The sequence below is a fragment of the Suncus etruscus genome, chromosome 13 (genome assembly GCF_024139225.1).
Source record: "Suncus etruscus isolate mSunEtr1 chromosome 13, mSunEtr1.pri.cur, whole genome shotgun sequence".
Lineage (NCBI taxonomy): Eukaryota > Metazoa > Chordata > Mammalia > Eulipotyphla > Soricidae > Suncus > Suncus etruscus.
In genome coordinates, this window is record NC_064860.1 from 44,966,838 (window position 1) to 44,990,034 (window position 23,197).

A 23,197-nucleotide genomic window follows, 5' to 3' on the forward strand; every position below is an offset into this window, starting at 1 on the left:
CAGAAATGGCTCCTGGCTTGGGGGACCATAACCATGGTCCATCCAAAGTCAGCCGTGTGCAAGGCAAACACCCTACCGCTGTGCCACCGCTTCGGCCCCATCTCCTCTTTAGAATTAAGCCACCTTTCATAAATATTTCTGAATGAAAGCTGAATTTGGGCCTTACTCTGCAGTTCATAGGACAGTCAGATCAATTTCAAGGGTTTCTTTCTTTTTTTGTAAATGTTCACGCTCTCGTGCGAATTCCTTTTTAAAGGACCTCCCTGGCCTTAAAATTGCTAGTAGAATCTCACCACCCAATCGGTCACCGCGAATGAAATTCTTTTGTGGCGACATAGGACCTTATTCATGAAAACCTCTGTGTCCTCTTGTTATGGGGACATTTTTTTTTCTGCCACTTATGTGGGATCAAGCACAAAATGAACCTTTTCAGAGAAAATTACTGCTGTTGGGGAATTCATGAGGGCATTTTTCTACCTTCTGCTTATTGTAACGACCAGAACATGAGAGGGCTGTGCTTGAAAGAAACCTGTATGTGCAGGGGGTGAAGTTCAAAAGCAAGGCAGATCAAGCACGATCGTGGAAATAATTTGTAGGTTATTCCAGCCCCAGGGTTCCATTCTTTGCACAAAGTTTCCAGAGCTGTGGGCTGCTGATTCGATGCTGCTATTCAGAGTCGCCCGTGGAAAGAAGATTCCTGTTACCAGTAGAAATAGAAAAGGGGTTTTGTGTGCAGGGTGAAGGGTGGGCAGGGGCCTGAATGTTCCAGCAACTTATATAGAGGTGTTAGTCTGCACCCAGAGGCTCCAACACTCGAATTTCAAGGACTTAAATCAGAGTCCTGAGTGCTCCTACTAGAAGCCAGAAAGAGTTCTGAGCACTTCTCAAAGAAGTGTTTTCTCTCCCTGCACTTCATTTGTCCATTGTTGGAGACAGTATCCTGTCAGAGGATCAATTTTTCTGTCTTCTGTCTTTTATGCAGCCTTTACCTAAGGCTGCCCATCTGCTGATTTTGCTGTAAGCTGTTGGACTAACAGGAAAGGTATTTCACAGCTGAAGGAGATTTTTTCTTTAAAGCCAAAGGAAAAGTGAACACCCCCAATGCTAAATCCAGATCTAGACCACTCCCTTTAGCTTCTTTCCGGAGTTAATAGCTACCTTCAAAACCTGCTCTCACCCTAGCCTTAATCATAGGCCTGGGTGCTACCGCTGTATGCACAATAATTTATTCATTGGTTCATACTTAAAAATCTGTTACTGCCTTAAATATAACTGTTGTTACAAATGTTTCAAACTTACAATAAGTTTACAATACTTAAAGCACACTATTGTATCCCTAGCAAACATAGTGCAGCTAACCACTGTGGTTTACTTTGGTATTTTTCCTTTTTTTTTTAGGAAGGGGGAATCTGTGTAGCCCTTAAGGAACAATGTTGTACAGTGTTCAACACATTGGTGATGGTATGAAAGAATTTCTGAGCCATTTTAATCAAGAACAAAGTTGGTACCAGGGCTGGTTTTTCTCTTCTCCTTGGCTTCACACTATACTGTCCACTGTTTTGGAACCCCTCATTAGCCTCATGCTGCTCCTTTCCCTTAGCCCATGGGCTCTACGCAAACTCACGGACCTTGTTAAAAATCTGGCAGATGATAAGGAAAAAAACCTCTGTTCAGAATTCACTGCCAACTAGCCCCACGTGCTTCCTGTGAAAACTTGGCTATAGTCACCAAGCCGCCCCTCCAGCCACTGAGTTTCCAGGAGATTGAGCGCATCGCTAACAAACGGAGCTCGCTCCGGTTTTTGTGCTCTCGGCTGTGGAGATACCTATGACGGGATTAGTAGGGTCCCAGTTAGGGCATGGCCCCATAAGGCTACGGCGTATAAATCCTCCGTGCACACCCACCGCGTCCGTAGCCATCATTTTAAATGCGGCTGATGGCCATGTCCGACCTGGTCAAACCCTGCACGCCTAAGACAGGGTCTACCACCCACGCACGACTTTCCTTCTTTTATTAGAAGAGAAAGGGGGAGATGTTGGAGACAGTATCCTGTCAGAGGATCAATTTTTCTGTCTTCTGTCTTTTATGCAGCCTTTACCTAAGGCTGCCCATCTGCTGATTTTGCTGTAAGCTGTTGGACTAACAGGAAAGGTATTTCACAGCTGAAGGAGATTTTTTCTTTAAAGCCAAAGGAAAAGTGAACACCCCCAATGCTAAATCCAGATCTAGACCACTCCCTTTAGCTTCTTTCCGGAGTTAATAGCTACCTTCAAGACCTGCTCCTTCACAGGCTGATGTTAGCCCAGATAAGCGGCTGCAGGTCCCATTTTGGAGACATAAGGTCTCCATCCTCTTTTGAATATTTTACTGCCTTTGTTCTACAACCTTCCCGCCAAAAAGTATGATTGACATGTCCTTTTTCCTGCCCATTTCTCCTCCTCTATATATAGAGATGCTGAGCCAATAAATTTTGCCTCTGACCGGAACTTCGCCTGGGGTCTTCTTTACTAACCTCTCTCAGATTTTTTACAGGTGTGGTTGTTCTTTTAACTCAGCAAAATAAGAGTGCGGAAGTCCAAGAGCCTCCCAGCCGTTTCCCCGCTGGCCGGGCCCCTCCGGGGACTCTAGGACCCCGCAGTCCATTACCGGCAGCCGTCATGTACATTTCCAAGAGACTTTTACGATCCCACTTCCTACTCCTTATTTTTAATTCCCATAATGCTTTGGTAACTTAGCAGTGAGCTAAAGATTTCGAGAGGTGTGTAAGATGCTGTACAAGCCCTAAATCCATGCTTTGCATGTGGGAGCTAGGGAGCTTGATTCACCTTCTGAGCCTTTCTCCTGCTTCCTCCTATGCCACTTTTATCCCTCCCTCCCTTTTCCAAGTCCTTCCCGCCATGATCTAGTTCCATTTTGTGCTCATGTTCCAGAACTCATAGTCACCAGGGAGTCACCAGGGAGTCCACCCTGGTGGGGTCTGTGGTTAGATTCTGTTACTTTCATTACTTCTTCTAGGCCTGTGTCAATTCCTTAATTTCTTTCTGTCAAAAACCACAAGCTCACCATTGACTCATCCCAGCTGGTAGCCTGTCACACCCATAACACCAGCTCTTACAACACCAATTTGTCTTATTTCAAGAGCTTCCCCCAACTTTTTTTTTTTTTTTTTTTGGTTTTTGGGCACGCCTGGCTGTGCTCAGGGGTTACTCCTGGCTGTCTGCTCAGAAATAGCTCCTGGCAGGCACGGGGGACCATATGGGACACCGGGATTTGAACCAACCACCTTTGGTCCTGGATCGGCTGCTTGCAAGGCAAACGCCACTGTGCTATCTCTCCGGGCCCTTCCCCCAACTTCTAATGTAGAACAGCCAGGGACCCCTTTGAAATGTTGTCTTTTGTGACTTTTGTTGTTTCTAAGGTGTTTATGAAAATGTGATTTTGCTTCCCTTGGCTATATTGTCCCCCTACACTTCAGCCATGGCTGTGAAAGGCACACCCCATTTCTCTTGGTAGGTGCCTTGATTCCATCTCTAATTAAGTCCTATCTTCCCTTCTCCCTTTCTCCTGTCTCAGCTCCAGGTAGCCCCAGTGGAAATGATTTTCTTGGTTCTGGCAAGGGAGCCTGGTGCAGAAGGCTCAGGACTGGTGTGTTTGGCAAACAAACAAGTAAACAACAAAACCAACTGAAGAAAATCTGTATAAAGAATTTGCTCACCAAAACCATTCGCTAGCCCAGTTTTAGTTGCTGTCTAATGAGAGAAAGATCAACTAGACAGACAGTGCTAATTTCTTCACCATGACTCACACCCAGTAACTTTTCCTCACGACACTAATGGGCTCTGGTAGAAGAATTCTTCTCAGACCTGCCTTTTCTGGGTACCATGGGCATCTTTATAGGGTGTCATTGACAGCACTTTGTGGATGTCCCAGCCCTGTAACAAGCAGGCTGGGAGATAGCAGGAGGCCGGACTAGATTCAGTGTCATTTGTGTATTGTTATGGATCTTCCAAACCCAGCCTGATACATGCTATTTATGATCTGTTGTACATGATTTTAAAGTCACAAAATTCTGGAACTAAAGAGGTGGTACAGCGTGTACAGTGTACACGTGGTACAGGTCCAGATCCAGCACTGCATGTTTCCCTCCTGTACCCCAGACCCTTCATTCCCCACTCCCTGGAGATAGCCTTGAAGACCTCAGCACACCTCCACTGTGACCTCAGAATTCCCTGAACCATAGGCCCTGAACAGCTTCTTATCTTCCTGCCCTTGTATTGCCCTCTAGAATGATGGTCTGAGAATTCCCAGGAGGGGTCCTGAGCACTGCTTGTAAGCATCGTCCCTCAAAAAAGAAACAATCCTATATGGCTTTGTTCCTTTTTCTTCTTTGTTCTTCAAAAATGGAAAAATATTTAACTTCCTTTCCAACTATTGTGCTGCTTCTATAATGTCAAATTAGTTGAAATTTTTTTCCCTCAAGTCTGCCCCTATATTTTTTAATGATCCTTTTGCTTAAAAATGGATCATCTTGAGGGTATGGAAGTGATGGCACAGTGAGTAGGTCATTTGCCTTGCACAAGGCCTACCTGAGATGGAGTTGGGTTCAACCCCCAGGTTTCCTTTTGGTCCCCCAGCCTGCCAGGAGCAATTTCTGAGCTCAAAAGTAACCCGAGCCCTGCTGAGTGTGGCCCCAAAACTCAAAACAACAACAACAACTATAAAATTAAATTATAAAATTAAAATAAATTGGGTCCGGAGAGATAGCACAGCGGCATTTGCCTTGCAAGCAGCCGATCCAGGACCAAAGGTGGTTGGTTCGAATCCCGGTGTCCCATATGGTCCTCTGTGCCTGCCAGGAGCTATTTCTGAGCAGACAGCCAGGAGTAACCCCTGAGCAATGCTGGGTGTGCCCCCCCCAAAAACCAAAATAAAATAAAATAAAATAAAATAAAATTATCTCGAGCTGTATGTAAGTGGTTGGGCATATACCATGCCTGTCCGAGGCCCTGGATTTAATTTCTGGCACATTTTGGCAACACTCCTGCCCTTCCTTCGTACTGCCAGAAGTGGACCTGGTGAGCCCCCAACCACCATCTCCTAGAGTTTCCCAACCCTGACCTAAAAAGAAAATGAATTTCCCATTTCCTGCCACTCCTATAAACCATTGATTATCTGAAAACAAAAACAAAAACAAAACAAAACAAAAAAAAAAACTGAGGCACCTCCATTCATCTGGATGAAAACTCTGTCTATTTCAATCCTCTGTGAACCCCAATGAACGTCATCAGAACTCTGCACTCAGAGGGACTCATGAAAAATGCATTCTGGGTGATTATCTTCCTATGCCGCCAGGGACCTGGTTCATTCAGCCCTGACTGAACTTCATACAGTATTTACACCAGGCCAAGGAAGAGCGGCCAAGTTCACCATCTCTCCTTGCCTGCTATGTTTTGTTCAGTGGCAGATCAGGGGTGTGGAGAAAGCCAAGAGAATCCTTTGGTTTCTCTCCACCTTGTAACCCACTGATTCTAATATGGGGTCCTCATATTGATGCCATATTCTAAATGAACCCCGTACGGTTTAAGGTAGGCCACCTTAAAAAGATGCATCTCAGAACCAGAACAATAGTACAGCAGGAAGGGCATTTGCCTTGCACATGGCTGACCTGGATTTGATCCCAAACATCGTATATGGTCCCCTGAGCCAGCCAGGAGTGATTTCAGAGTAAAAAGTCAGGAATAACCCTGAGCACTGCCAGGTATGACCCAAAAACCAAAAAGTGAAAGATGCATTCTTGAGGTCAGAGTTATAGTAATTAGAGTAGGGTAATTGCCTTGTTCTTTTTTTATATATTTTATTTAAACACCTTGATTACATACATGATTGTGTTTGGGTTTCAATCATGTAAAGAACACCACCCATCACCAATGCAACGTTCCCATCACCAAATCTCCCTCCTCCCCACCCGACCCCCGCCTGTACTCTAGACAGACTTTCCATTTCCCTCATACAGTCTCATTATTAGGACAGTTCAAAATGTAGTTATTTCTCTACCTAAACTCATCACTCTCTGTGATGAGCTTCCTGAGGTGAGCTGGAACTTCCAGCTCTTTTCTCTTTTGTGTCTGAAAATTATTATTGCAAGAATGTCTTTCATTTTTCTTAAAACCCATAGATGAGTGAGACCATTCTGCGTCTTTCTCTCTCTCTGACTTATTTCACTCAGCATAATAGATTCCATGTACATCCATGTATAGGAAAATTTCATGACTTCATCTCTCCTGACAGCTGCATAATATTCCATTGTGTATATGTACCGCAGTTTCTTTAGCCATTCGTCTGTTGAAGGGCATCTTGGTTGTTTCCAGAGTCTTGCTATGGTAAATAGTGCTGCAATGAATATAGGTGTAAGGAAGGGGTTTTTGTATTGTATTTTTGTGTTCCTAGGGTATATTCCTAGGAGTGGTATAGCTGGATCGTATGGGAGCTCGATTTCCAGTTTTTGGAGGAATCTCCATATTGCTTTTCATAAAGGTTGAACTAGATGGCATTCCCACCAGCAGTGGATAAGAGTTCCTTTCTCTCCACATCCCTGCCAACACTGTTTATTCTCATTCTTTGTGATGTGTGCCATTCTCTGTGGTGTGAGGTGGTACTTCATAGTTGTTTTGATTTGCATCTCCCTGATGATTAGTGATGTGGAGCATTTTTTCATGTGTCTTTTGGCCATTTGTATTTCTTCTTTGTCAAAGTGTCTTCTCATTTTTTGATGGGATTAGATTTTTTTTCTTGTGAATTTCTGTCAGTGCCTTGTATACTTTGGAGATTAGCCCCTTATCTGATGGGTATTGGGTGAATAATTTCTCCCACTCAGTGGTGGCTCTTGTATCCTCTGCGCTATTTCCTTTGAGGTGCAGGAGCTTCTCAGCTTAATATATTCCCATCTGTTAATCTCTGCTTTCACTTGCTTGGAGAGTGCAGTTTTCTCCTTGAAGATGCCTGTAGTCTCAATGTCCTGGAGTGTTTTGCCTATGTGTTGTTCTATATATCTTATGGTTTTGGGTCTGATATCGAGGTTTTTAATCCATTTGGATTTTACCTTTGTACATGATGTTAGCTGGGGGTCTAAGTTCAATTTTTTGCAAGTGGCTAGCCAGTTGTGCCAACACCACTTGTTGAAGAGGCTTTCTTTGCTCCATTTAGGATTTCTTACTCCTTTATCAAACATTAGGTGATTGTATGTCTGGGGAACATTTTCTGAGTATTCAAGCCTATTCCACTGATCTGAGGGCCTGTCCTTATTCCAATACCATGCTGTTTTGATAACTATTGCTTTGTAGTACAGTTTAAAGTTGGGGAAAGTAATTCCTCCCATATTCTTTTTCCCAATGATTGCTTTAGCTATTCTAGGGTGTTTATTGTTCCAATTGAATTTCAAAAGTGCCTGATCCACTTTTAAGAATGTCATGGGTATCTTTAGAGGAATCGCATTATATCTGTATAATGCCTTGGGGAGTATTGCCATTTTGATTATGCTAATCCTGCCAATCCATGAGCAGGGTATATGTTTCCATTTCCGGGTTTCCTCTCGTATTTCTTGGAGCAGAGTTTTTTAGTTTTCTTTGTATAGGTCCTTCACATTTTTTAGTCAAGTTGATTCCAAGATATTTGAGTTTGTGTGGCACTATTGTGAATGGGGTTGTTTTCTTAATGTCCATTTCTTCCTTATTACTATTGGTGTATAGAAAGGCCATTGATTTTTGTGTGTTAATTTTGTAGCCTGCCACCTTGCTATATGAGTCTATTGTTTCTAGAAGCTTTTTTGTAGAGTCTTTAGGGTTTTCTAAGTAGAGTATCATGTCATCTGCAAACAGCGAGAGCTTGACTTCTTCCTTTCCTATCTGGATTCCCTTGATATCTTTTTCTTGCCTAATCGCTATAGCGAATACTTCCAGTGCTATGTTGAATAGGAGTGGTGAGAGAGGACAGCCTTGTCTTGTGCCAGAACTTAGAGGGAAGGCTTTTAGTTTTTCTCCATTGAGGATTATATTTTCCTCTGGCTTGTGGTAGATGGCCTTAACTAGATTGAGAAAAGTTCCTTCCATTCCTATCTTGCTGAGAGTTTTGATCAAGAATGGGTGTTGGACCTTATCAAATGCTTTCTCTGCATCTATTGATATGATCATGTGGTTTTTATTTTTCTTGTTATTGATGTTGTGTATTATGTTGATAGATTTACAGATATTAAACCATCCTTGCATTCCTGGGATGAAACCTACTTGATCGTAGTGGATGATCTTCTTCTTCTTCTTCTTCTTCTTCTTCTTCTTTTTTTTTTTTTTTTTTTTTTTGGTTTTTGGTTTTTGGGCCACACCCGGCATTGCTCAGGAGTTACTCCTGGCTTTCTGCTCAGAAATAGCTCCTGGCAGGCACGGGGGACCATATGGGACACCAGGATTCGAACCAACCACCTTTGGTCCTGAATTGGCTGCTTGCAAGGCAAATGCCTCTGTGCTATCTCTCAGGGCCCGTGGATGATCTTAATGAGGCATTGAATCCTATTTGCTAGGATTTTGTTGAGGAAGTTTGTATCTGTATTCATCAGCGATATTGGTCTGTAATTTTCTTTTTTCATAGCATCTCTGTCTGGTTTAGGTATCAAGGTGATGTTGGCTTCATAAAAGCTATTTGGAAGTGTTTCCGTTTGTTCAATTTCATGAAAGAGTCTTGCCAGGATTGGTATTAGTTTCTCTTGGAAAGTTTGAAAGAATTCATTAGTGAATCCATCTGGGCCTGGGCTTTTGTTTTTCGGCAGACATTTGATTACTGTTTTAATTTCATCAATAGTGATGGGGGTGTTTAGATATGATACATCCTCTTCCTTCAACCGTGGAAGATTATAAGACTCCAAGAATTTATTCATTTTTTCCAGGTTCTCATTTTTAGTGGCTTAGAGTTTCTCAAAGTAGTTTCTGATTACCCTTTGAATCTCTGTCAGTAGTGATCTCTCCTTTTTCATTCCTAATATGAGTTATCAAGTTTCTCTCTCTTTCTTTGTTAGGTTTGCCAGTGGTCTATCTATCTTGTTTATTTTTTCAAAGAACTAACTTCTGCTTTCGTTAATCTTTCGGATTTTTTTTTGGGTTTCCACTTTGTTGATTTCTTCTCTCAGCTTTGTTATTTCCTTCTGTCTCCCTATTTTTGGGTCCTTTCGTTGAGCACTTTCTAGTTCTATGAGCTGCGTCATTAAGCTACTCAGGTAAGCTTTTTCTTTCTTCCTGATGTGTGCTTGCAAAGCTATAAAATTTCCTCTCAGTACTGCTTTTGCTGTGTCCCATAAGTTCTGAAAGTTTGTGTCTTTATTGTCATTTGTTTCCAGGAACCTTTTGATTTCCTCCTTGATTTCATCTCGGACCCACTGGTTATTGAGTATGAGGCTGTTTAACTTCCAGGTGTTAAAGTTTTTCTTCTGTGTCCCTTTGGAGTTCACATATAATTTCAGAGCCTTGTGGTCAGCGAAGGTAGTCTGCAAGATTTCTATCCTCTTGATATTATGGAGGTATGTTTTATGTGCCAGCATGTAGTCTATCCTGGAGAATGTCCCATGTACATTGGAGAAGAATGTGTATCCAGGTTTCTGGGGATGGAGTATCCTATATAAGTATATTCTTTTTGGGTTTCAGTCTGGTTGACCTATCCAGTGTTGACAAAGCCGTGTTGAGGTCACCCACAATTATTGTGTTATTGATATTATTTTTCAGATTTGTCAACAATTGTATTAAATATTTTGCTAGACCCTCATTTGGTGCATATATATTTAGGAGAGTGATTTCTTCCTGCTCTACATACCCCTTGATTAATATAAAATGTCCATCTTTGTCCCTTACAACCTTCTTGAGTATAAAGTTTGCATTATCTGATATTAGTATGGCCACTCCAGCTTTTTTATGGGTGTTGTTTGCTTGGATAATTTTTCTCCAGCCTTTTATTTTGAGTCTATGTTTGTTTTGACTATTCAGGTATGTTTCTTGTAGGCAGCAGAAGGTTGGATTGAGTTTTTTGATCCATTTAGCCACTCTGTGTCTCTTAACTGGTGCATTTAGTCCATTGACGTTGAGAAAAAGAATTGTCCTGGGTTTTAATGCCATCTTTATATCAAAATTTGGTGTGTCTTTTGGTTAGTCTTGTCTTAAACTATGTCTTTCAGTTTTTCTCTTAAGACTGGTTTGAGTCTGTAATGTTTCTGAGCTGTTTTTTTGTCTGTGAAACCATGTATTTTTCCATCAAACTGTAAAGTGAGTTTTGCTGGGTACAGTATTCTAGGTGAAGCATTCATTTCATTCAGTCTTGTCACAATATCCCACCACTGCTTTCTGGCCTTGAGTGTTTCTTGTGACAGGTCTGCTGTGAATCTCAAGGATGCTCCCTTGAATGTAATTTCCCTTTTTGATCTTGCTGTTTTCAGAATTCTGTCTCTATCTGTAGGATTCGTCATTGTGACTAGGATGTGTCTTGGGGTGGTTTTTCTGGGGTCTCTTTTGGTTGGTACTCTTCGAGCATGCAGGATTTGATCACATATATTCTTTAGCTCTGGAAGTTAATCTATAATGATGTTCTTGACCGTTGATTCTTCCTGGAAATTTTCTTCCTGGGTCTCTGGGACTCCTATGATTCTTAAGTTGTTTCAGTTTTTTTTTTTTTTTTTTTTTTTTTTTGGTTTTTGGGTCACACCCGGCAGTGCTCAGGGGTTATTCCTGGCTCCAGGCTCAGAAATTGCTCCTGGCAGGCACGCAGGACCGGATGACCTCCTGCATGAAAGGCAAATGCCTTACCTCCATGCTATCTCTCTGGCCCCAAGTTGTTTCTGTTGAGCTTATCATAGACTTCTATTTTCATCTGTTCCCTTTCTTTGACTAAGTTTTCCATTGTCTGTTCATTTGCTTTAAGTTTTTTTTTCCAGTCTCTCAGGCTGTATGGAATTGTTACTTACCTCATCTTCCACAGCACCAAGTCTATTCTCAGCTTCTGATACTCAGTCCCAGAGCTTATCCATTTTGTCATTCACTTCATTTGCTGAGTTTTTCAGGCCTGTTAGTTGACATGTTATTTCAGTTTGGAGTTTTGTGATTTCTGTCTTCATATTTTCTTAGTTCTTATTAGTGTTCTGTTCAACTCGATCCATGGTTTCTTTGATTTCGTTGAGTATCTTCCATATTGCTAGTCTAAAGTCCTTATCTGAGAGGTTGATTAGTTGGTTGGTCATTATCTGGTTATCAGAATTGTCATCTTCATTCTCTATGTCTGATGCTGGCCTGCGTTGTTTCCTCATTGTCACACTTGTATTGTGGGTTTTTTTACATGTTGTGGTGGTTTTCATTGGCTAAATGATGCAGGCAGCACACGCCTCTGGCTCCGCCCTTTCTGAATGGGTGGACTTGCCTCCAAGGAAGGAGAGTCCTCAGTGGATGAAGCCTCACACAGTTTCAAATCTTAGGCCTGAGCAAGCAGAAGAGAAACAGTTCGGAGAGAAATGCTGGGCTTCAGTGATCCAGCACAGTTCTTAGTGTGATTTTTTTCTTGTTGCAATGGTGTTCTTTTCTTAGAAAGATCGCATGGCCTCGTAGCGAAGTGCAGCTAAGTGTTCTTCTGAAGCCTCTTTTCGGCCCACTCCCAAGAGGTTCACGCAACAGGACAGTAGACAGACACACACAGGCAGCACTCACAGTTTTTCACAGTTGGGCCCCACTGGGCAGGTGTAGTTTTGTGGATTTTTCCCAGCCTGATGTCACAAACAGGGGACCTGGCTCCTGCAAAGTACTGCTTATAGCCAGTTTTCACGTTATGGAGCAGTTTCTTGTTGTTCCCGCCCTAGAATTGGCCTCTGGGAGAGCGAGTTTTCTGGAGCCTCTTTTTGGCCCACTCTCAAGAGGTTCACGCAACAGGACAGTAGACAGACACACAGAGGGAGCACTCACAGTTTTTCAAAGTCGGGCCTTTTTTAATGGCATCAGATACCATGTGGCTTAGTGTCCCAACTATCCACTCCTCCTTGAAGCAGAAGCCTCATGCCCCAATCCCAAGGATTGGGGATCATGGGTCTGGAAACGCTGACACAGGAAATGACAGAAAATAATCCTCACAGGTTGAACAGAGCAAAACAGGTTCAGGAAACTTCCACCACAAGCCTTCCACTCACTGGTAAAGGATTCCATCAGGCATATAGACTAGTGGCCACTGTAATTGGAAGCAGCTTCTCCCTGAGACTGGAGGTCTTTATTGGGAAGATAAGGACCATTGATTGTGGAAGACAGAACCTGTAGAATGATACCCATAGGATGGGCTAAGAAAAATTGTACATCAATTAGTAGGGACCCTCCATCTTAGGGAGGATTTAGATAGTTTAGATCTACATCTACTGGTGCTCAGGACTTACTCCTGGCTCTGTGCTTAGGTGGTGCTTGGAGAAACCATATGTGGTATCAGAGATCAAATTCAAGTCAGCTAGTTGCCTGCAAGTTACTCCCTGATACAGTCTCTCTCTCGCCACACCTGCTTCCTCCACCTTATTTTGCTCCTAAGATTTTTTCCTTTGAAAGTTAGACCTAGGGGCCGGAGAGATAGCATGGAGGTAAGGCGTTTGCCTTTCATGCAGAAGGTCATCGGTTCAAATCCCGGCGTCCCATATGGTCCCCCGTGCCTGCCAGGAGCAATTTCTGAGCATGGAGCCAGGAGTAACCCCTGAGCACTGCCGGGTGTGACCCAAAAACCAAAAAAAAAAAAAAAAAAATGAAAGTTAGACCTAAAAAAGTTCTTATTTTTTAACATTTAATTATTTGAACTTTAAAATATTTTAGTGACATAACATTGTAGTCCCATGTTAGATAAGATTTGTGGACACATTATAAAACAGCATTTTTATATACTAATAATAAAAATAAGTACTTTTAGGGGACTGGAGCGATAGCACAGTAGTAAGGTGTTTGCTTTGCATGTGACCAACACAGGACAGATGGTGGTTTGAATCCCAGTCCGAGGTAATTTCTGAGCATAGAGCCAGAAGTAACCCCTGAGCACTGCCAGGTGTGACCCAACCCCTTCTTCCCATACCACCAAATAAGTACTTTTATTTAGTTTTAATTTAGTTTAGAAATTTTTAATTTTGTTTTTTACTTTTCTTTAGACCAGTGGTCCTCAAACTATGGCCCACGGGCCACATATTGTATTTGTATCTGTTTTGTTTCTTCATTGCAAAATAAGATATATGCAGTATGCATAAGAATTCGTTCATAAGTTTTGTTTTTACTATAGTCAGACCCTCCAATGGTCTAAGAGACAGTGAACTGTCCCCCTGTTTAAAAAGTTTGAGGACCTCTGCTTTAGACTATAAATTTTTAACAGTATGATTCTTTCCCCGGTTTTTATTGAGAGATCATGGTTTAACCCTGGGTTCGGCTTTTGCCTTGCATGCAGCTGACCCTGCTTTCATCTCTGGTACCATATATAGTCCCTCTGAGCACCCAGCAAGGAGTAAGCCCTGAGCACTACCAGATATGGCTCAGGTCACCTTCACCCCAGAATAATAAACCTTGGCTGCTGGCAGGTGTACAAAGTCTGTGGCCTCACTACTGCATGTGTACAAACCCGGATCCTGCAGCAATGACAATGAAAAGGGAAGAGAAGGAGGGTGGCAGAACTCATGCCTGGGCACGTGAGCTCCTGGCACCATTTACACCATGGGTGATCTGTGTCCCAAACTTACAACAGTTATAACAGTCCCTTAGGGACTGGAGAAATAATGTAGTGGGAAAGGCCTTGCAAGTGGCTGACCTTGGTTCAATCCCTGGCATCCCATATGATCCCCAAGCGTGCCAGGAGTAATTTTTAGAGTACAGAGCCTGGAGTAAACCCTGAGTACTGTTGGGTGTATTCTAAGCCTTCCCCTTCTAAAAAAGAGCCTTACTTAGTTCTTTTTCTATCCAATTTATTTCCTTTCCTGATAAAAACAAAAAATGAAAAATGGCCCAAGTCTCCGTTCATGTGAAGGTCAGACACTGTGTGTTGTCATAAGTGGGATCCATCTAATGGTGGTTTTTGTTTAGTGCCTACCAGATCTTAAAGCTATTTTTTTAACTATATACTGTCTTTCTTCTGTGGTTTTTTTTTTCCTTGAAGATGAGAGTAAGATAATGGTTTTCCCAATGGAGAGCAGAATTTTTTGTTTCATTTTGTCTTGTTTTCTTTTGGGGACATACCCAGTAGTGCTCAGGGCTTAATCCTGGCTCTGGACTCAGCAACATCACGTTACATTGGCCAGTAAGTAACACAAAGATGGCTGAATAAAAATGGCGGAATAGTCATGGCCACCTAACTCCACACAGCCCTGTTGGAGCTGAGACTGGGACTGGAGAATGATGCCTGCCCTAATGGTGACTTATTGGATCTGTCCTTTCAGTGAGGATATCAGAAAGACCATTCTTCTCCCTTGGAATGTCTAGACCAGGCCTTGCTTCTCAACAGAAGAACTCTTCTTCTTTTTTTTTTTTTTTTTTTTTTTTTGGTTTTTGGGCCACACCCGGTAATGCTCAGTTACTCGGTAATGGCTATGTGCTCAGAAGTTGCTCCTGGCTTGGGGGACCATATGGGACACCGGGGGATCGAACCGCGGTCCATCCAAGGCTAGCACAGGCAAGGCAGGCACCTTACCTTTAGCGCCACCACCCGGCCCCAGAACTCTTCTTCTGTGGTAACCATCAAAGTGACTCTTCCTTCTTGTTTCCTTGCTTGTTCCCTTCATCCAGACGACCAGCCAGACGGAGCTTGAAAACTGGATCACCGCCATCCACTCTGCCTGTGCAGCCGCTGTTGCGAGACACCACCACAAAGAAGACACGCTTCGGCTTCTAAAGTCTGAGATTAAGAAATTGGAGCAAAAGATTGATATGGATGAAAAGATGAAGAAAATGGGTGAGATGCAGCTGTCATCTGTCACCGACTCCAAGAAGAAAAAGACCATATTAGACCAGGTAAACACACTCCTGGTTGCTAGCTGGGGTGGAATTGCTAAGTCTTCCAAGTCTCTGGCTACCAGAGTCCTAGTCAATAGCAACTCCCTTGTCACCCAGGCTGCTAACTTCGTGATTGTGACTCAATTTTCCCTCACCATTGTTCAAGGTTGATGGTTAGGAGCAAAAGGGAGCAATGTTCCATGGAATAGAAGGCAAACAATGCATGGGAAAGCCCCCCTTTTCCCATGGACGACATATCCTTCTCCTGGAGTTATGTCACCAGAAAAGCTGTTCCTTCATTCCTTATTTTCTCAGGTGGACTCAGACTTCAACAAAGATAGGGATTTGTTTCTGATGGCCTCAATAGGGTTAGAGTTCTAAAGGAGAAATGGTCAGGCATGCAGGCAGTGCTGTGGATGCACAGAAGTCTACCTAAAGCTAAAAAGGAAAGATTTGGGAAGGAAGAGCCATCTAATGAGGTCTTAGGACCTCTGTCCTAAGGTCTAGGGCATGTGATATGAACAGATGCTCTTTAGAGAATGGCATGGTCAAGGGCTTGGTGTAGTCTACCCTGCTGTTCAACCTTGTTCCTCTTTGTTCTTTCCCTCTATGGCGTCCCACCCTAGTTTTAAAAATTGAGGCCAAACTCACCTAACATAAAAGGTGCGATAGAAAAGTGCATGATTCATGCACTTAGTCCACTGTGCCACCATCACTTTTATCTACTCTACTGACTCTGTAGGTTACTTATTTGGTGTATATTTCATACAGATGAATTTGTACAGATAGTGTGTTCTTTTGTACTTGGAATTCTTTCCCGTAGTGTCATGGTTTCGTAATTTTGGGTTTGGGGCCCCAACCAGCAGGGCTCAAGGCTTCCTCCTAGCTTTGCACTCAGAAATCACTCCTGGCAGGCTCAGGGAACCATAGGGGATGCTAGGGATTTCACCCACATGCAAGACTAGAGCCCTTCTCTCTGTACTGTCTCTACAGCTCTTGTGTTGTGTTTTGCAAAAGGATCCACACAGAAACTTGTGTCAATAGCTTCTACCTTTTTATTGGTCTCATGTATCTTCACCACAGTTTGTCTCCCTGTTTACCCATCAATGGGGATCTGGTCTGTTTTTCCCTTTTGGTTATAATTACTCTTGTGATGTATTCTTGCTCTTTAAATTGCAGTGCAAAGTCACTCTCCACCATGAATCATTACCTGGAAGAGCATTAGCATCCTGATGCCTTTAGCTACATGCCAAACCTTCTTCATACCTCAGCTCAACATTTTTGCAGCCTTATTGTGCTGCTTTGAAAAAATGAAAAAAATAATTGACTCTACCCCATGCTTGGAACTATAAGTATTCCAGATCCTAGGTCCCCAGTGTATTTTCTGTTACATTCTCCATCCTCATTACCCTCTATTTCCCAGTGTTCTTGTCTTTTTGCTCTGGATCTTTAATTTGCTTTCCTTTTCTTATTTTATTTCTATAGAAAATTGCCCTTAAGAAGCTTTCTAGTTCTCCATAGTGGAAATTCTATTGTTTTCTTTCTGTCTTTAGGCTTGGAGTCTTTAGTATGGAATAGACAGATTCTAATGTTTGCACTCATGCAATTTAGACTGGCAGCCTCTTGAGAAGTTGTGCCTAATGATCTTTTACCACCTTGTTTTATTTGCTGTTCCAAATCATTACAGAAAGCACGTAAGCAATGAAAGCTACTTTACTACTACTAAGATGCTTAGGGTACCTTTAGTGCTTGAGGTTTAACAGGGCATCTTGCCTACCAAGTCTTCTGTAACATTTCTTTCCCCCTTTTCTCCCTCTCTGTCTTCCATCCCTGTAGATCTTCGTTTGGGAGCAGAACCTTGAACAGTTCCAAATGGACCTCTTCCGTTACCGCTGCTACCTAGCCAGCCTCCAGGGTGGGGAGCTGCCAAACCCCAAAAGGCTACTTGCTTTTGCCAGCCGACCAACAAAAGTGGCCATGGGTCGCCTGGGAATCTTCTCCGTCTCATCTTTTCATGCCCTGGTGAGTAGCACTGATGCATCCTGGACAAAGTTTTATCTTCTATTTTTTTTTGTTTTTGTTTTTGTTTTTTGGGTCACACCTGGCAGTGCTCAGGGGTTATTCCTGGCTCCAGGCTCAGAAATTGTTCCTGGCAGGCACAGGGGACCACATGGGATGCCGGGATTCGAACTGATGACCTCCTGCATGAAAGGCAAACGCCTTACCTCCATGCTATCTCTCCAGCCCCCAAAGTTTTATCTTGATCCAGAATCCCAACCCAGACTCAAGAGTCTGGGAAGTGTTTTTCTAGTTACTTTCCTACTGTAGGTGTGACTTCTGAACTCATCTATCCTGTGCCCAGCACATACAAGTCATGATCTGAATCCAAGCTGATATTGACTTCTTATTCCTGTCTGAGTCAGAGCCTCACTGGGCAAAGGAAGCGTGAGCAGTGTTATCTACTGCAGTGTGACCTATTACAGTGTATCTAGAATGTTCTAGTATGTCTAGTATATTGTCTAGTATATAATAATAATTTCTCTGATGTTTCCCAGATACTAGAATGATAGGCAGTAGAATGATAGAAAGAGGGCTGTAATAATGGTACAAGTGGGGCACACTTTCTGTTCGTTCAACTAAAGAAAGTAGGTGAGGAACAAAAAGGGGGAATGGCTCTCCGAGTGGTGTTTTTCGGAAAAGGGGGTGGTTGACCAAATAAGTTTGGGAGTTTGGGAGTGTATGCACACAAATATACACACACACACAGAGTTTATTGCTAGTTCATTCCTATTTGGGCAGTAATGTGTTACTAACACACATCCATATTTTTATATTAATCTCTTGGGAAGGGTTTGTATTATTCATCTCCACCCATCTATTCATCTATCTGTCCACTTATCCATCCATCCATCCATCCATCCATCCATCCATCCATCCATCCATCCATCCATCCATCCATCCATCCATCATCCATCCATCCATCCATCCACCCACCCACCCATCCATCGGTGGATCCATCCACCCACTCATCCATCCATGCTTTCAGTAGCATTCTCAAACCCATGTCTCTTATTTCGAAGACAGAGGTCTCTCACATCTCCCTTATCACTTGATGTTTGTATGTTTCAATTCCCTCAGAGAGTTTTAATCTGAGACACTGGATACAGGAGAGCTAGGCAGCAAGCTCTTTCATTGGTTAGCAACCCTGCTGAGATGCTTGCTGGGGGAAGAGAGTTTTCCTTTGACCTCCAGAGTGGCAGATTTTCGAGTGGTGGTGTGTGTTTGCAATCTGTAATTTCATGTACTTGCTAAATTGTGAGCAGCTTAATGTACTCGGAGGCTCCTTTCTTCTCTCCCAAATCACTGTGCGCGTAACATGGTTTTAGCCTATCCAAGTCACCACCCACTTAAAATGTACTGCACCTTCGCACATTTGCTGGGGAATGAAATGTTAGTGCAGGTTCCAGAACTGCTTTGGATACAAAACCTTAGCAGGCTGTTCCTGGCTGGCCACGTCAGCTGTGCCCTCCCATTGAATTCAGAGCTGTAATTCAGTCAGAGGCTTTGGTATTCTTTATAAATAGATTAGCGTCATCATTTGGATAATTAGGGGTAGATTTACATTTTTAAAGAAGTCTTAAACCAATTTCAGGAGTTATTAAAACTGGCATCCTGATTTGTTCAGCTAATTACAGCTCTTGATCTCCCTGACTACCACCTTGCTATAGAGCTATTTTCTTTTTAAATTTCTTTTTATGTAGCCATGGGTTAAAAGTACTGCTGTGAATATCCCAGGCGAAACTTGTTCTGGGTCTGACTCTAAAATGTTGCCTCTGAGACCCAGTCTCCCCTTTTGTCCAATCTTGTAGCCTCATTCTGCCTATTCAGCAAAATCAGGATAAAATAGTCCTTCTTGGGCCAGGAGAGATAGCACAGCAGTGTTTGCCTTGCAAGCAGCCGATCCAGGACCAAAGGTGGTTGGTTTGAATCCCGATGTCCCATATGGTCCCCCCGTGCCTGCCAGGAGCTATTTCTGAGCAGACAGCCAGGAGTGGCCCCTGAGCACCGCCGAGTGTGACCCAAAAACTAAAAAAAAAAAAAAAAAAAAAGTCCTTCTTTATGTCCTTGACGAAAGAGTCATCTATTTCAGGGACCTTTTTATTTTTTAATTTTTTTGGTGTAGAGCACTCAGATATGCACTATGAAGTGAGGGGTAATGCGGACCAAGACCTGATTGGGTTTTGGCTGGGTTTGCTAGATTTGGGTGAAAGAGAGAAAAAATATTTTTGCTTTTCACCAAAAACTTCAGATTATTATTATTATAATAATATAATTATTAATTTCAAAGCTATTGTAGCATGGGAAAGCCACAGGATGATACTTTCAGGATTTAGCTAATGGACTGTCCAATTTCCTTCGTCTTAGTAACTGTGTATTTGCTTTTGATGGACAGCCTATTTAAATCTATGGATGAGGAGGGTGTGTGTGATGGTGGTGGTAGCTGGGTTTTATTTTTGTTTTTGTTTTAGTTAGGCTGTTGTGATTGGTGATTTGAAAGCAGAATTTTCATTCTCTATGAACAACTTTTCCTTTCTTTCTTTCTTTCTCTTTCTTTCTTTCTTTCTTTCTTTCTTTCTTTCTTTCTTTCTTTCTTTCTTTCTTTCTTTCTTTCTTTCTTTCTTTCTTTCTTTCTTTCTTTCTTTCTTTCTTCCTTCCTTCCTTCCTTCCTTCCTTCCTTCCTTCCTTCCTTCCTTCCTTCCTTCCTTCCTTCCTTCCTTCCTTCCTTCCTTCCTTCCTTCCTTCCTTCCTTCCTTCCTTCCTTCCTTCCTTCCTTCCTTCCTTCCCTCCCTCCCTCCCTCCCTCCCTCCCTCCCTCCCTCCCTCCCTCCCTCCCTCCCTCCCTCCCTCCCTCCCTTCCTCCCTCCCTCTCTCTTTCTCTCTTTCTTTCATTTTTGGGGGTGGTTTTGGTCTGGCCACCTTGGTGATGCAAATTTGTTTTTTATGTTTTTGCAGGCTCCTCTCTTCTTGGAGGGGTGCCTTGTGGAAAGAAGGAGGAAGCCAGCCCATTGGATTCCTGTTTGTCTCTCAAGCTACACTCTAAAATATATCCAAGCCGGGAATTTTACTCTGATTTATTAGATACTCATTTTCTCTTCCTCTCCATGTCATTTGACCCTGGAGATTTTTTTCTCCCATGGGGTTGAAACATTCTTCAATTTAGTCTTTGTCCAGACTATTTTGCCCCCTCTTTAAGTCCTGGGGGAGGAGATTTGAGGGTAACAGGCCAAGGGGAAGGGAGATCTGAGCTCCAATTTAAGCCCCATTCACCAGGAGGGCTTCCCAGAAAGCCGGGTGATTGGCAGTAATTAACTGAAGGGTCCCCGCTGAACTCTTTGAAAGAAGGTTATCATTGTTCTTGTTTGCACAGATGAGCAGGATGATAGAGTAATCAGGTTTCACCCACAAAGGGAGCCATTGTCCCCCACAAAGATCATTGAGAAACTCTCTCTGGAGCTTTCTTTCTTTCTTTTCTTTTCTTTTCTTTTTTTTTTTTTTTTTAATTTTTGTCCAAAGAGCATTTTCCTTTTTGTCCACTTCAAGAAAAAAATTCTTTTTTCCTTCCACATCACTTTGCTCATTTTGAGTCTTTATTGTCTTTAGGAGAGCTAATGACTCACAGTTTATGAGGTCCCACCACTTTGGCATATTGTGTCTCTCAGAACCCTAAATAAAGTGCCTGTTTGTTCAATAGATTAAACCAACAGTTCAGCTGGTAACTGAGAGCTCTCAGACTGGCATGCATGACTCTGCCAGGCTCCAGCTTTTCAAAATTTGTGAGGACAAGAATCCCAGTTTCATGGTTGTCTCTGTGCAGTGGAGGATGTCTGCTTGGCTTTCCAATGTTTGCTTACTTCCTTTTTCCATCACTCAATCTCTGTGTGTCAGGCAATGACAATTGATTCCTTGGAACACTGTTCTAGTTGGGCCAATAGAAATATATTATATTTCATTATAATTATACATAATACATAGATGCTTATCTTAGGCTCCTGTTTCATGCTCATTCCTATTTTGACACATGCATATTTCATTAGCAGTATTGCCATTTTTTGATGACTTGGGGACTGTGTTCAGTGGTGCTTGGGCTTACTTCTGGCTCTGAACACAGGGACTACTTCTGTTGGGTTTTGAAGGACCATATGTGATTTTGGGGATCTTATCCGAGTTGACCTAGTCCAAGGCTTGCACCTTTCCTGGTGTATTGAATTATGTAGATGCTCAGACTCAGAGTTGGAAGTAGAAAAGCTTCCAGGAAAATAGACGAGAAAGGACAAGAGAACCCCAGTTGGGGAAGAACTTAGTATAAGACTCTGTTTTGGATTTTGTGGGCTTTTGTTGTTGTTTATTTGTGGGTCATTCCCTGAAATGCTTAAAGGTGACTCCTGGCAGTGCACAGGGGACCACATGGGATGGTGGAGATCCTACTTCTTGTACTATCACTCTGGCCCTATTATAGGACTTAGTTATATGTGTCTGTGTGTGTGTGTCTGTACATATATATATATATATATATATATATATATATATATATATATATCTTTCCTTTGTTGTTGTTGTTGTTGTTGTTGTTTTTTGAGCCATACCCAGTGATGCTCAAGGTTACTCCTAGCTATACGTTTAGAAATCCGTCCTAGGCTAGCGCTGTCGCAAATTCCTTATCGTTGAGCCACCATTCCAGCCCCAATATATATATATATATATTTGGTTTTTGGGCCACACCCGGAGATGCTCAGAGGTTAGTCCTGGCTGTCTGCTCAGAAATAGCTCCTGGCAGGCACAGGGGACCATATGGGACACAGAGATTCGAACCAATCACCTTTGGTCCTGGATCAGCTGCTTGCAAGGCAAACACCACTGTGCTATTTCTCCGGGCCCCAAAATATATTTCTTAAGTAAAATTGTTTTACTGGCAAATTCTGATGATTTGAAGGAGAATGGGGGTGGAGGCAAAGCAGGTGATTGGATTATTTGAAAGAGTGAGTGAGCCCCATAAAGTAAAGGAAGTAAAACTTTCACACATCAATCTGGGATATGGATGACTATAGCTACATCCAAGAAATGGGTAAAATTGTGTACTCAGAATAGTAGGAGTGTGGGAAGCTCTTGGGTGGGGTACAGGGGTGCAGGAGGGCCTTATTCTGGGAGAGTTGAATAGTAAAGCTTTGGGACATGCAAATGCCTACACAGTGTATGAAGGCACTTGGACAGGGAAGCACAGGCCTGCGTGTCTGCGTATTCCTGGGCAGGCTTCTCTCCCTGTACATAGATCTTGGATATGGAGGATGCTGAGTGGGTATGGAGTGTTGGTTTTCTTTCTTTTTCTTTTCTTTTTTATTTTCTCTATTGGATATTTTGCTTTGCCACTATGTACTCACAGATTGCTCGCATTTGCTGGCATTGGCAGAGCCCTAGGCACCTCGGAATGGGCATATGAGATCTTACTCTTCTATGTGCCTTTAGTACTCCTCACTTTGAAAGGGTAGGAAATGGGGCCTTGGGGATGTCCCCAAGTGCCTGTCCCCCACTATATCTAGAGGATGCTGGTCTCCTGTGGTACTTTCTCCCACCTGTCCATGGGTGCCACCTCTCATCCACCTTCATCTGGCCTTTTGCATGAGTTCAGCTAAGAAAACTCCAGATAGGGCCCAGAGAGATAGCACAGCGGCGTTTGCCTTGCAAGCAGCCGATCCAGGACCAAAGGTGGTTGGTTCCAATCCCCGTGTCCCATATGGTCTCCCATGCCTGCCAGGAGCTATTTCTGAGCTATTTCTGCCAGGAGTAACCCCTGAGCACTGCCAGGTGTGACCCAAAAACCAACCAACCAACCAAACAAACAAACAAAAAAACCCACTCCAGATCTTTCTGCTCTACCATCTCCCTGTTTGCATCCAAGCTTGATCCCTTATACTTCTACTGAGGCACTGTGTGTGTGTTGGGTCTCTGTGAGTCTGTTCCTGAGATGCCACAGTGTCAGCCTTTCAACCAACATTGACTCCTTAGATGCTGCCTCCTTCCTCTGTGCTTCCTGAATTACACACACACACACACACACACACACATGGGCGCGCGCGTTTCATTCCCCACTGGGACTTGCGCCCCCCCCCCCCCATACACACACACACACACACACAC

At 42.9% G+C, this 23,197-nt stretch overlaps 1 protein-coding gene across 1 annotated transcript in view; it reads left to right on the forward strand.

The window, feature by feature from the left end:
- Positions 1-23,197, forward strand: part of TIAM1 (TIAM Rac1 associated GEF 1) — a 216,051-nt gene that overhangs the window by 94,121 nt on the left and 98,733 nt on the right. Inside the window, 2 exon segments of the mRNA XM_049785846.1 lie at positions 14,799-15,023; positions 16,842-17,027. Of these exon segments, the coding sequence (XP_049641803.1) occupies positions 14,799-15,023; positions 16,842-17,027 (411 nt within the window).